Source organism: Ipomoea nil, unplaced genomic scaffold (assembly GCF_001879475.1).
Source record: "Ipomoea nil cultivar Tokyo-kokei standard unplaced genomic scaffold, Asagao_1.1 scaffold2283, whole genome shotgun sequence".
In the NCBI taxonomy this organism is placed as follows: Eukaryota; Viridiplantae; Streptophyta; class Magnoliopsida; order Solanales; family Convolvulaceae; genus Ipomoea; species Ipomoea nil.
In genome coordinates, this window is record NW_017618711.1 from 377,120 (window position 1) to 393,618 (window position 16,499).

General features: G+C 27.6%; 1 protein-coding gene across 1 annotated transcript; it reads right to left on the bottom strand.

Moving 5' to 3' along the window:
• Window positions 1-4,621: 4,621 nt before the first annotated feature.
• Window positions 4,622-6,104, bottom strand: LOC109151132 (anthocyanidin 3-O-glucosyltransferase 5-like). The gene has a single exon (XM_019299051.1). It carries the CDS (start codon window positions 6,068-6,070, stop codon window positions 4,622-4,624), a length of 1,449 nt encoding a protein of 482 aa, XP_019154596.1. The 5' UTR covers window positions 6,071-6,104.
• Window positions 6,105-16,499: the final 10,395 nt, after the last annotated feature.

The following is a 16,499-nucleotide window of genomic DNA, read 5'->3' on the forward strand; positions in this document are numbered from 1 at the left end:
TTCATGGTGCGTTTTGTGACTCATTGCGAGTGGAAGCACTCACCATCGGAACTCAGGTCGTCGCCTTCCCGCAATGGGCCGGGGCGATCAAAGTCACCAACGCAAAATACTTTGTGGATGGTTTTCGAACCTGAATTAGACTGTGCAAGGTGAAGTTGCAGGATAATTCGAGATAAGATATAGCGAAAACACAGTGGTAAAATGAAAAAAAAAAAAAAAAAAAAAAAAAAAAAAAAAAAAACATCATACCCCTACTAAAAAGGGGAAATAATTTTTCAAGTGAAAAATTGACGAAAATTTCACTGGAAGGACCATTTGCGCTAAGAAATTCGTACTCTTCGACCAATTTTGCATATTTTTAAAGTTTTGGATCAACACTATTAATGCCTCAATATTCGTACGTGGGACCAAAATTGTAAAACTAAAAATTAACAAAAAGGAAATGATCATCATTATATCCCTACTATAAACGACAATTATGTTTCTTATGGGACCAAAATTGTAAAACTAAAAATTAACAAAAAGGAAATGATCATCATTATATCCCTACTATAAACGACAATTATGTTTCTGGTAAAAAATTAACGGAAATTTTACTAGAAGGACAAATTGTTAAATAATTCCCACATTTTTAGTAATTCTAATTGGAAATTTTGTTTTGATGAACTCCATTATGTGTACATAGAACAACGGATGTCTACATACACACCTAAGTGCTATAGCATCTGCATGAATAATCTTAGTACTAATGTCATCGTAAGTGACGTGGTACTATATATGTCTTCGCAAATTTAACGAACAAGGATATATAATAAGTGACTTAGGTTGGGTCCTTAGGTTGCACCAGCATGCATACCAGGGAAGGGTGTCTACATACACACCTATGGAAGTCGAAGCAATGACTATCCGGGAAGCTCTTACTTAGGTCAAGAACGTACCATGGTTAGTCACGTCAAAGTTGATTCAGATGAGCTACAGATTATCCAAAGCTTGAAGCAGAATGTTGATGATTATTCTTGTGATCGATCTTGTATTTCTGGATGTTAAAGATTTGCTAAATTCAATCTCACAAGTAGCCATCTCTCATGCATGTTAATCGCACTGCGAATAGAGTTGCACATAGTTTAGCTTAGGAAACTTGTTCTATGTCAATGCATCATTAAGAGGTTTATCTAAAAGATTCGCAATATAACTCGGAAGACGTTTTAAATACCACACATGGGTTACTGGGCATGCGAGTTTGATATAGCCCATTTGATACATTTGTATCCGAAAATCAATAAATTCGACTTTGCATTGTTCACAAAATTTGGATTATTCTTTTTCATCTCCGATTACTCGGTAATTTCGACAAGCGCAAATTCCACTTTGTATAGGCCTAAAAATTCTTTCACAAAACAATCTATCTTTTTCCGGTTTATTGGTTTTATAAAGAAAAGTATATGGTTTTTTTACCTGTCTAACTACAGTTTCATTAAACATTATACACTCAAATATGTGAAACTGTTATTCAGTTTCATTTTATATACACTATAGTTTCTTTACAACACAACTACATCATCATTTCGATATAACTACAGTTTCATTGGATAATATACATTCAAATATGTGAAACTGTTATTTTAGTTTCATTTTATATACACTGTAGTTTCATTACAACACAACTACAGTTTCATTTCGATATAACTACAATTTCATTTGACATTATACACTCAAATATGTGAAACTGTTATTCAGTTTCATTTTATATACACTATAGTTTCATTACAGCACAACTACATTATCATTTCAATATAACTACAGTTTCACTGGATAATATAGACTCAAATATGTGAAACTGTTATTCAGTTTCATTTCAACACAACTAGAGTTTCATTTCAATTCAATTACAGTTTCATTCAATATGTGAGGTAGTTTCATTTCAGATACACTGTCGTTTCATTTTGTACTTAACAAATCAAAAATACACGTTCTGTTAAGCTGTAACGACAACCGTTTCTTTACTTAAAGAAACGACGCCGCTTTTGAACCATGGTCCATGATATAATTGCTGGTACTTGACCAATTGTTATGTTGTCGAATCGTGTCCACCTTGCTCCAATACGACGCCATAACTGTACTTTTAGGTGTCCACTACTTATAAATACTCACAAATTGGGTCAAATCTTTATGACTTTTTTTGGTATAGCTCATTTGTATCACCATTGTTTTTTTGGAGTATGACAAGTGATTGGCCTATGATTTTTTTTTTTTTAATTTAATACTAATTCGTTATAAAACAAAATTTGATATAAGATAACAAACATACTTTATTGTGACTAGAGATTGTTAGAATATTATATAATATTTTGATAATTTATTTATTCATTTTGCACTATATAAATTTTATAAATACTATAATTATTGAGTATATATTATTATTCCTGCATCGCACATTTGCACAAGTAACATACTAATTTTCATAGTACAATATTACCCTTCAAATTGATTATGTATGAACTTTTTTTCCCTTTATTTTTTAAATAAACGAAAAATTCCTTTAAACTTTAAAATCCAACCTCAAAACATCAATAATAAATTTAGGGGAGTAAAATCATGATATTTAATAAAATTAGTATGTTTATCAAAAGAAAAATGTTTGTAAACGCTTATCAAATGAATATGAAACAAAAATGAATTGAACGCTTTTGTATTAAAGATTGTGCGATTTACACAAAAGCATATAAGTGATTGAACGAATTATAAAGATTTTAAATGTTCTAAAAGTTTAAAATGTTAAACAATTAATACCTAGGTTAATTTGTTTGAATTGCTTCTCAATCTCACACATGCTCTGTTTGGCAGAGCTTATAGCCTATTTTAAGCTACTAATAAGCTATAAGCTCTGTTTGGTAATGTTCCCAAAATAAACTCCTAACTTAAAATAAGAGTTTATTTTGGAATGCTACTTTAGGTAGTGTTTCAAAATAAGTTCGTAACTTCTTAACTTTTTTTCCATTTTTATCCTTATTATTTTAAAGAAATGACATAATTTACCCTTCCTAGTTAAAACCATTTTCTCTTTTCCTTTATCCGCATCTTTCACATTTCACCGCAAATATTATTATTATTATTATTATTATTATTATTGTTATTATTATTATTATTGTTATTATTATTATTATTATTATTATTATTATTATTATTATTATTATTATTATTATTATTATTATTATGAGATTTGCAACAATATTGCTACTTCATTATGAGATGCTAGATCATGATTATGCTAATAGTTTTATTTTAAAATGTTAATTTTTTTTAAAGACAAAATGTTAAATTTTAATATATAAACAAACTGATTTAAATTTTATGAAGATGTCCTTTTTAGTCTTTTTACATTTATCAGCTTATCAAAATGCTAATTTTACCAAACACTTTTAATCATAACAGCTAATTTAACAGCTCTTCAATTTTCAGCTCCGAGCTTATAACTTTTCAACTTTCAGCTCCTAGCTTATAGCTTTTCAGCTAGGTTTGCCAAACAGAGCCAATGTATGACACCGATCTTCAATTAATAACAACACTTTGTAAGTTTTTTTATGCCATCCAAAAAAACTACAAAACCAATACAGTGCACCTTGTACTTAATTGGTACTTCTGTAATTCTCCTTGATGAAAGATCGCATTATTGTCTCTTTGGGTACAATTGATATAGAATGTCATTTGTGTAACTGATAAATAAAGTATATTGAATAAATACTATACTCTAAAAAAGCCGATACAACAATGTCCTTTTTTGTTTTTTGTTTTTTGTTTTTTTTTTTTTGTTTTTTTTTTTTTGATGAAATATTGACTTGGTTTTGCGCCATGAAAAACCAGCTATATGACTATATCGCATACAAAATCTACTATAGCTATTTTTTTTTCCAAAGTCAATAGATAAACTCCTTTCGTATCCTCCACTGGTTGGAAAGTAGCTGTAATATAATCCAATGCGTCAAATTCTATAATATAAGAGTAATATTAACTACTATAAAAAGAAGTGTTGGTAACATCTTTGTTTAATTTTAAATAAAATAATTTTTTTACCCCATTTTACTTGTTAGGTTTATTGACCAAATCAACTATTTTTCTTCACTTATTTTTTTTAAATATTTTCTCATGATTCTTAAATTTATTTATTTTTATTTTTAATACTTTTAATATTTTTTGAAGGTAAAACATAATACTTAAATTAAGCAATCTAAAAAAAGTGTTGAATACAATATTGGACAGAAGAATGTCTAACTAAGTGACCGAATTGGGAATTGCAGATTTGCAGCCCTAGCCAAAGTGTGGGCTAACACATTCGATGATCTACGAATAAAATGATATAACACAGGCTCAAAGTGCCTAACCAATTTAGGACAACCATCAATGATACAACCTGCTTAAGAGAAATCTAGAGATGGAGAATTAAGGAGCTGACAGACATTCAGGCACCAAACTGTATGGCCAAACACGGTTTCAACAGCCATAAATTTGTATACTGTAATTAAGTTCACTCACAAAACACAAACCAAGAAATAAAGAGAGATTAACTAAAATCACAAAACAAGAAATAAAGAGAGATTAATTAAAATCAATTCGCCCTTATTGCTTAGTGCAATGTCCGAGTGTGCATTCTTGTATCAATATCTTTCAGCAGCTCACACATGGAATTGTAGGAAGATCCGCCTTTGCTTAGTGCAATTTCGCCGCTACCTTTTACTTTCTTCACTTTCTCCCTAATGCCTTTCCCTTCATTATGCTCCAATAGAATTCTCACCATTCTCTCTATCTCCTCTCTCCCCACCACCTTCACCGTCGGCGCCACCGCTGGCCTCACGGCCACCCCGACTTCCTTCGCCAGCATGGCCGCGTTCATCTTCTGCTCCGCGTAAAGCGGCCATGCAATGATTGGCACCTTGTTCGTCAAGCTTTCCAGAGTCGAGTTCCATCCGCAATGAGACAGAAACCCGCCCACTGATGGGTGGGTCAATATTTCCACCTGGTTAGCCCACATTTGGACCACAAATCCCACATCCCGAGTCCGGGAGAGGAACCCGTCTGGCAGGTAATCCGGGCCACAGGCATCATCCCCAGTTTCTAATTTGGGGGCGAGGTAGCTGTCGGGACCGCCGTCACAGGGCGGCCGGACCACCCAAATGAATCTTTGCTGGCTATTCTCTAACCCCCAAGCCAACTCCGCCGTTTGCTCCGCGGTCAAGACTCCTCCGCTCCCAAACGACACGTACAAAACCGACTCCACCGGTTGCCTATCCAACCACTTCAAAATCTCGTCTCTGCCCTCGCCCTCATTCTTGGCCTCCACCTTTCTCTTCAACGGACCTATAGGGTATACAGGTACTTTCACCACAGCCCGTAACTCCTCATTTTCTCTTAGAGCTTTAACGGTGTTAGGCTCCAATTCCTCCCAGGTGTTCATCAATAGCCCGTCAAACTGGGTGTACTCTATCCCTAGATTAACATATTCGCGGTATTGCTGGTCGCTCCGGTCCAGCAAGGTATCAAAAAAATCTTCCGGTTGGACCGGCATGCACCCGGGGATCCTCAACGGTTCAATCCGGTCCGCGAACTCCCCCTCGATAGTCCTATCAAACACCTGAAGATACATGCTCAGAGTTGCGGTCCACGCCGTGGACGGATAATAAGCGTACCTCGGAATCCCCAATTCCTCGGCAATGGACAATGCTTGGGTACAAAAATGGTCGACGATGAGGGCGTCAGGGCGGCGGTCCATGGCGGCGATGCTGGACCGGACGTTCGGAAGTGCCTCCCGGACTGTTATCCGTATCTGAGGGATGATTTTAGTTTTCTCGTCGATTAGAGCGGAGACGTCGATGGCGGGGACGGGGACTATGTCTATGGGGCTACTACTTTTCATATGGGATTTAAGAAATTGAGTTTCCGCTGAGGTGGTGATGGCGAGAACGGTGACTTTCACGTTATGGCGGGCGGCGAGGTGGTCTCCGAGCACTAGCACGGGGATAAGGTGACCCATGCCGGGACTCGAGAGGAGAGCAACATGAAGTTGAGAGCTTCCCATGAAAATGTATTAAAAACAAAAAACACAAAGAAGGACAATTAGAGGTATGAAAATGACTCAACATTTCGCCCCATTTTTATAGATATATACATGGTATTTATGTGTCTTATATAGTTAATTAATTAATATTAAAATTACGATTATATTTAAATAATTTTTTTTTAAAATAATAAATGAATAAAGACTATAAAAGTCGTAGAATTCATTGTTCCCAACGTCGTAGAATTCATATTATACTGAAATGATTACTTATTACCGTAACATATTTATTTATATTGGAGAATTTTATTTATGTTGAAACGAAAAAATTAAATGTTAATCAACGAATTTTGAGTTACATTATAATGTGCAAATTAAATTCATAAAAGCAATTAGTGTAAAAGTATTTATATCGACAATATAATGACGTTTAAAGAAAATTATTTATTATATAATTATTTTTATTTATCTATTCATATTATATACTGAAACGATTACTTATTGCTGTAATATATTTATTTATATATTGGAGGATTTTATTTATGTTGAAACGAGAAAACTGAATGTTAATCAAAGAATTTTGTAACTCATCAGGATAGCTCAATTGACAAATGAACTTTATTTGTGGAAAATTCTGAGATAACCTGGTTCAATTCCCTTTAGGTCAACTTTTGTGTCTTTCGGAGCGAACTGGGTGGACCTGGACCGTCAAATGGACAGAGAAAGACCCGGACCACATTGTGGTTTATACCAAAAAAAAAAATCAAAGAATTTTGTGTTACCTATAATGTGCAAATTAAATTCATAAAAACGATTAGTGTAAAATTATAAAGAAAATTATTTATTATTTTTACGTTATATATGGTAATTATACCGACAATATAATGACATTTAAAGAAAATTATGTATTATATAATTATTTTTATTTAGCTATCAAATGTTAAGGGGGTGTATTCAATCATGACTTTTGTAGAGTTTTAAAGACTTTTAAAATGATAGATTTTAATAAACTTTGATTGACTTTCATAGAGTCGTTCAAAACTTTTTAAAACTTTATAAGACTCTATAAAAGTCTATATAAAAAACATTCATAGACTTTTATCAACTTTTTATTTTAAAAAGTCTACAAAAGTCATTGAAATTCTTAATTGAATACATCTTTACAAACTTTCAATGATTTTGATTCTTATCATTTATAATTTTCTTACAAAATATTTATAATATATCATAAAATTCTTCTTATTATATAGTTCTTCACCCACATCAACATTCTCAACATTATTATTTTTATCCATAGTATGTTGAGACTTCTAATTACTTATATATATATTATTAATAAACATCAACAAAAAAAAAAAACTATTTCATTAGAAATTCATAACAATATTGAACAATAAAATTTAAAATAAAAGAATTGATCAAATTAAATATTTAAAAATATAATTACAAGTTGCATAAAATAAAAATAAAAATCTAATATTAATATATATATATATATATATATATATATATATATATATATATATATATATATATATATATATATATATATATATAATTATACTTGATATATTGCTAGACATCATGCAAAGAACTATTATTTCCAATAGCAATTTGAGACTGCGAACAACAACAAGGTGCTACTGTTAGCAATCACAAATTGTTGTTGCGAACAGTAGTTAGCTATTCGTAGTAACTTGTTGTTAAAAAAAAAGGAAAAATATATATAACGAATATAAACATAAAAAAAATCAAAATATATAAGTATTTATATGAATATTATGAAACATATACTAAAATTTGACGGTAGAAAAATTTGCTTTGTTCATGTATTTAGGGAGAATTAGAGAAAGTTAGGGATAAAAAATTCATAGAAAAAATAAAAATCAATATAAACAAGTAATAATGAAGTAAAAATAATATTATTTCGAATTTTTAGATAAAGATTGTAAAGTTTAGGAGAGAGAGAAAAATTGGTAGATTTAGGTATGAGGAAAATATAGGATAATGAAGAAAAAAATAATTTTATTGAATTTATATAGGTTTATAAAGTTTAAATAGGGAGAAAAATAGAGTTTAAATTGAGAGATAAAATATTCAAAGTTTTTAGAAAGAAAATTTTGAAATTTTGGAGTTGATGGTTGATTTCAAATATTTATATTTGAGAAAGAAAAGTCTTCAAAAGTCTTAAAATTAAAAAGTCTACAGAAGTTCATAACTTTTTAAATACCACATAACTTTTAAAGACTCTTTAAAAATCTTGATTGAATACCGCCTGACTTTTAAAGACTCTCTAAAAGTTTGAATTGAATACCTCCAAACTTTAAAAGTTCATAAAAGTCTTTAAAACTCAATGAAAGTCATGATTGAATACACCCCCTAAGATTCTTTATATCTTTATATATGTCGTAATAGAGTTATAATGAGGCAAGGACAATCTTGTTTTACAAAAATATAATGTAGTGTATAACATTTAAACTATTGAGGTCAGGGGCGGACCCAGCGTAGGGGCAGCTGCCCCCACTCCCATTCCATTCCATCCCTTTATATATATGTACTAGTTTTTTACGCGCTTTGCGCGAATGAGATAATGCCCAATGATTATTTTTAAATAAGTATTTCAAAATATATCAACGCAATATTATATCGGAGATGTTCATGCATATGTAAATAAATATTGAATTTGTTTATTTAAATCGGTAATTCAAAATATATAAATGCAATATAATATTTATTAAATTTTCTAATCGATATTTGGTAGTGACGTGGTAGTTTTCCCCTACATGTTTCATTAATTGTGAGATGTGTGTCGTAGGTTATCATGTGAAAGTATTGAACAAAATATTACGGAGTAATATTTATTATATTTGTATAAAATACTTGGTAAATAAATATATATAATGTATTTTGTATTACAAGATAATGTAAAAAGAAGACAATAGACAATGCAATGAATATAATAAATTAATAAATTTGAAGGTAATGAATCTTTGAATTGTAGAAAATAAAGATAATATAACTAATGAAATTATATCTATTTTTAATTTTTTTATAATGAATAATTTTTTTAAAAAAAATAAAGGCATTATAGACATCTAATTCTAAATTAATTAAATGCATATGTATTATTTTTTGTTGTAGCTACTACTTTATTTAGTTTAATAAGAGTAGTAAAGTGGTGTACATACTTTTCATCAACAATAATGCAATCATTGATATATATATTTTTTAATTTACATTCGTTGTTGAGACAAATTGTTTTGAGAGCGTGTCAATGACAATTGTTACAATTCCTTTCAATATATGATGATAATAAATAATTCAAAATATATAGTTACAATAGATATTGTTATAATAGTATAGTAAAAATTAACTTACAAATTTCTTTAGATTTTTTCATGCATTTATAAAATACTGATGTCTAAACTTGTTCAATTAGAGCCAGCGGGATGTCAGCATTGTCATTCTTTAGAAAATGGTCCTACCGTTTTAGAGTCCAAGTATAATTGTATTTATGATCAACAATTTTGTAGTTAATTAGGTCGCGCATGCCTAACAATGATGTAAGAACAATTTTTTCCAATAAAAAAATAATAGTATAATATTTGTAAAGTAATGTACAATAATTGTAACATTATAAAAATACATACAAAAAATATTAATACCATAACGACCTAAATCATACCAATAATGCAAAAGTATAATTGAAATATTAAGTTTTTTTTTTCTGATCTAAATAATCAAAAGAATAATAATTAAACCAAAAAAAACAAACAAAAAAACTTAACCTAAATATGTTTTTTTTTTTAAATGCATAAAAATCAAATGATTTTTAAAGTTCTTGATTTATAATCTTTGATGCTTAACTTTGAATGTTATGTATTTAGTCACTAATTATTTGAACAAAGTTTATGTTAAATTTTATATTATATATATTTTAAATATATTTTAACATATTCGTAGTATATGTTTAACAATTATGCCAACTCTAATTGGGATATGGTTCGAAACTAAGGCTTTTCTTATAGAAATTAATGTGTAAGTTAAAAGAATAAATAGTTAAAGGAATATTCTGTTACTAAAGTTTATGCTAACGAAATTTAGGTTATTTAAGGGAAGAAAATAATATAATAGAGGGTAAATAAGGAAAATCAATAAAAAAAATACTAAAATCAAAATAATATGAATAATTCATTTTAAGAAACAATAGTATAATATGAACCATTCATTTTAAGAAATAATAGTACCGACATTTTTTTTGTTCCAGTTAAGGGCCTAACATTATTGGCTCTTATTAGAATTGTAGATGTAGATGTAGATAGATGTATATGTATACATATATAGCATGAAATCTATATATATATATATATATATATATATATATATATATATATATATATATATATATATATATATAAGTAAAATCCTCCTAACAAATTTTCTCCCCAAAACTTTTGTAGTAAAACTTATTTGGTAAGTAAATGTCAAATGGAAATTAAATAATAATAATAATAATAATAATAATAATAATGTTATTACCTTAAATAAATAAATTATTATACTTTCCCTTAAATAAATAAATTATTATACTTTCCTTTTGAATTAGTATTTTCTACCTATAAATACAAGAGCTTCTTCAATCAAAGAATCTCAGACTCATCTTTCTGCTTATTAGATGTGTGCCAAATTTGGAATATGCCAAATTGGAAGTGTGCCGAGTCCAGAGTATGCTGAACTTGAAGTAGTTCTTTGTTGGAAGTATGCCGAATCCGGAATATGCCGAATTGGAAGTGTGCCGAGTTCAAAGTATGTTGAACTGGAAGTGTGCCAAGTTCGGGAGTATGCCGAACTGGAAGTATGCTGAGTTCGGGAGTATGCCGAACTGGAAGTAGTTCCTTGGTGAAGGGCCTCCGGAGTTATGTAGGTTGTTCTTCAATGAAGGGCTAATATGCAGCTTGATCTTCAAAGAAGGGCTTCCGGTGTTCAAATGGCGTATTCCTCAGCGCAATATACGTAGTATATATATAACTGCGGGCGTGTTCCAGACGATATCCTGGCGAGATTTCGGCAGAGCTTCGATATGCAGATCAAGCTGGCATTTCTGTAATATCAAATATTTAGACAAATATGGCATTTCAATAATATTAAAGATTTTACCTTTCTTGAGATCTCTTACCATTTTATAATTTCAATATTAAACCCTTTTGATCTCATCCATTGTGTATAAATACACCTTATATGACCATACACAACCCCAACTAACGTTAATTATTTCATTGATTTTTGCTAATCATCTTGTGATCTTCCACAGTTGAGGTTGATACGTGATTTGCACAGGTGAGGTTTTCATTATCTTAGTTTCTTTTATTTTTTCTTCTTTTTGGGTTTTGTTTTGTTTTTATTTTTTTTTGTATTTTCTGATTTTTAAACAACAAAAGTGGTTCGTAAGAAAAAATGTTGATATATTCTTTTTTTGGGTCTATTTTTGTGGAGAAGATACGGATCTAGAAAGATTGATTCGGAAGCAATAGACTTCTGATCATCCTGTGATCTTCCACAGTTGAGGTTGATACGTGATTTGCATTGGTGAGGCTTTCATCATCTCAGTTTCTTTTATTTTTTCTTCTTTTTGGGTTTTAATTTGTTTTGTTTTTATTTTTTTTTTTATTTTATGGTTTTTAAACAACAAAAGTGGTTCATAAGAAAAAATGTTAATATATTTTTTTTTTGTCTATTTTTGTGGAGAAGATACGGATCTACAAAGATTGATCGGGAAGCAATAGAATTCCTTGCTCATCAAGATGATAAAGTTTTGTGATCGAGTATGAATTATGTGTATATGTAAATAGATATAGACTTACAGAGGGAAGCATACTAAGAATACAATAAAAACCAAAATGAAATTAAAAGCATTTTTTAGTTGCCAATATATCAAAGCGTTGGACTTTGTTTCGATTCAATTTCTCTGTCTTTAAAGTGTTTATGGTTTTTAAACAACAAAAGTGGTTCATAAGAAAAAATATTGATATATATATATATATTTTTGTCTATTTTTGTGGAGAAGATACGGATCTAGAAAGATTGATCGGAAAGCAATAGAGTTCATTGCTCATTAAGATGATAAAGTTTTGTGATCGAGGGACGAATTATGTGTATATGTAAATAGATATAGACTTACAGAGGGAAGCATGCTAAGAATACAATAAAAACCAAAATGAAATTAAAAGCATTTTTTAGTTGTCAATATATCAAAGCGTTGGACTTTGTTTCGATTCAATTTCTCTGTCTTTAAAGTGTACATTTTTTGTAATAAGAGAGTAGTTTGTCTCTCCCTTCAAGACGTATTTCTTGCCATTTAAATTATAATTTTTTTAGGAAAAAAATGATTAAGTACTGTGGCTTTTTTTCAATAGAGTATTATTTTGATTTTATTCTTCATTTGACATTCCTTGATATAAAATCACTTTACTAAATGTAAAATAATGTTATTGACTTACCATGTTTGCTTCGATATGCTAAGCCATTTAAATTTTAATACGGAGTAAAATTTATAATTGTAATACTTCCGTAATAATATTGAATAAATACTAATCATACGTTTAGATTTAATAATATATTATATTAAAAGAATTATATATTAATTTAATATAGTGATGGTTAATACGGGTAAACCATATATAAGCAATATTGTACCTTAAAAATATTATACCTTAATTATAAAAATTCTACCTAATAATTTTAATATTAAATGTCATACAATAATTACCATAAACAATGTTTAATAATTGCCAAATTCTATTAACAATAAAAATTACTATTACAAAATCTTTTGTAATATGGACACATTATTTTTAATTATGTCGATTTAATAATATTATATCTTATGTATAAAAATTCAAATAATATTTTTAGTACTATTGAATATTGATTGACTAACAATTATTTTAATTATTAAGGCAATTAATAGATATTTTGATTTAAAAAGTTTTCAAATATATGAATTATACATAGTAGCATGGAATCAATTAGTAAGACAATTATATTAGGTAATCTAATAAATAATTTACTTTTTAAATTATATCCCCTCTTTAATAAATTATACTTACCTTAATAATTAATTATTAATATTATTACCTAATAATTATATATTGTTACCTTTTTTGGTGTGATTATTATGGTAATTTATATACATATATATTTTTTATACTTCATGTATAATATTATTGGCATGAAATGAATTATACTTATCTTAATATATAATTAATTTTTAATATAATTTTCTTATTTTTATTAAAGATAATTATTCTAATAATTTTTCTTTCATTATTTTGTGTGATTATTATGGTAATGTATTTAAATTTTGGAAGAGATTATTACAAATATTATAATAATTAATATAAGTAATATAATTAATGAAATTATTATGGTAATTGCCACAATATTTGGTAATTATAATTAATATAATTAAAGAAATTGAGAAATATAAGATTTCTTCTCTAGAAATATGTGACAATTTCATTAAATTACAATTAATAAAATATGAAATATAATTAAAGAAATGAAATTATTAAATTAACAAAACATGAATATTTCTAATCATACATACACTTATGCACTATAATAATCATGCAAAATTTAAATGCAACTTTTTAAATTTTTAAATGTAATTTTTTAATTATAAATCTATCAATATAAATTATAGTTAATGAAATTATATTATAGAACTTTTCTATATACATATTAATAAATATTATGTGTATATACAATGAATTATACAACCATATAAGGAAATGCGTCGGATTAGAGTTTAATTTTATTCATACAAAATTTAGAATTTACATTTTTTTATAAAACTAATCAAATGTTAATGTTAATAATAATAATAATTTTAAAATCAGAATTATAAATTAAGTATTATGGTAATAATTAATCTATATATATTATATATTATATTATATTATATTGTTGTTGTTGTTGTTGTTGTTGTTGTTATTATTATTATTATTATTATTATTATTATTATTATTATTATTATTATTATTATTATTATTATATAAAAACAAAATTATCCCTTTTCAAAAAAAAAAAAAAAAAACCAACAAAATCATCCTATTTCATTTCCCCGCCCAAACTTTTGTAGTAAAGCTTATTTGGTAAGTAAATGTCAAATGAAAATTAAATAAAATCTATTAATTAGTAATATTGCATAATTGGTAACATTATGTATGGTATTATATTCTATAATATAATAATATAATAATATAATTGATAATATTATTGTTCAAGTATAATAAATATCCTATAAAATAATGTAATAATAATAAAATACAATTAAAATTAAAATTAAAATAATAATAATAATAATAACAACAACAACAAATGTAATAATCCAAACAAAACTATATACAAAATAAATTTAAAATTAAAAAAAAAAAATAGGAAGAAGACAAAGGTGGCTCCGCTTTGTAAGTGATGTGGGATCATTTTGATTCCATATTGAAAATGTTTAGAAAGATGAGCTCTTAAACTCCTCTATATAAGAAGGGCATTTACAAACATATAATTGCTTGCCCATCAATATGGGCTTGAGAAGTCCAAAGACTTTTTTATTTTTATTTTTTATTTTTTTTATTTTAGTACTATTAACCTGACAAATTATGATGTGGATATGTGTCCACCTTGCAATGTAGACACAGTTCAAAAATTGTTCATAATTACTAATATATAGTTCAAAAATTATGAACATATAGTTCTATAATTATGAACATAGTGTTGTGAACATAATTATGAACATATAGTTATGTAATTATGAATATAGAGATTCAATAATTGTGAATATGAAGTTAAAAATTATGCATATATATCTTTATAATTATGAACATATAGTTCAGTAACTATGAACATAGAGTTCTGTAATTATAAATATAGAGTTAAATACGTACTTATGAATATGAAGTTCAAAAATTATGAATATATAGCTTTATAATAATGCACATATAGTTTAGTAATTATAAACATAGAACTGTGTCCACCTTGCAAGGTGGACAACGTTCCACAACATAACTATTCGATTAACCCTAACATATAAACTTTCTCAACTTATTGAAGCCCAACATATCAAAAAGCTCTTATTTAAGAAACCTTATCTTAATGGCTTATTATTTTAATTTTTTTTTAATTTTTTTTTAATTTATTAGGGGGTTTGAGAAAGATTAACCCAAAATGTATATGAGTTGTTTTAGTTTTTACCAGTTTGGAGCAAATTGCTAAGTTATTAAGTAATATTTTTGGTGTTTTGATTAAATATAAAATGTTAAACAGACGAATTTGTTAAAATTTTGGCGAATTTGCCAAATAATCAAATTACAACAACAACAACAACAACAACAACAACAACAACAATAATAATAATAACAAAAAAAAAAAAAAAGAAAAAAAAAAAAGACAAAGGCGAGCCACCGGCTCCCTTTGTAAATGATGTGGGATCATTTTGATCCCACATTTACAATGTTTGAAAAGAGAGAGCTCCTCTATATAAGAGGAGCAATGAGACTCTTATAAACATAATTGTTTGCCCATCAATGTGGGCAAGTATTGAGAAGTCAAAAGGTTCTTATTTAAGAAGCTTTAACTTTGTCTTATTATTTTAGTTTTTATTTATTTATTATTAGTAGGGGTTGTGGAAGATTAACCCAAAATGTATGTGTTGTATTAATTTTTAGCTGTTTGGAGCAAATTATTGTGTTATTATATAATATATTTTGGTGTTTTAATTAAAGTTAAAATGTTAAAATGACGAATTTATTATAATTTTGACGAATTTATCAATAATCAAATTACAAATAATAATAATAATAATAATAATAATAATAATAATAATAATAATAATAATAATAATAAAACGATATACATAATAAAATTAAATTTAAAATTGAAAATAATAAGAAGAAGACAAAAGGGAGTCACGGGCTCCATTTGTAAATAATGCTGGATCATTTTGATCCCACATTGAAAATGTTTGGAAAGAGGAGCTCTTGAGCTCCTATATATAAGAGGAGCAATGCTCCTCTTACAAACATAATTGTTTGACCATCAATGTGGACAAATATTGAGAAATCCAAATGCTCATATTTTATTTTTGAGTACTATTGACCCGACAAATTATGATGTGAAATTGTGTCAACCTTGCATGGTAGACACGGTTCCAAAATTGTTCATAATTATGAATATATAGTTCTATAATTATGAACATATAGTTATGTAATTATGAATATAGAGATTCAATAATAATTGTGAATATGAAGTTCAAAAATTATGAATATATAGCTTTATAATTATGAACATATAATTAAGTAATTATGAACATATAGTTTTGTAATTGTGAATATAGAGTTCAATAATTATGAATGTAAAGTTCAAAGATTATAAATATATAGCTTTATAATTATGA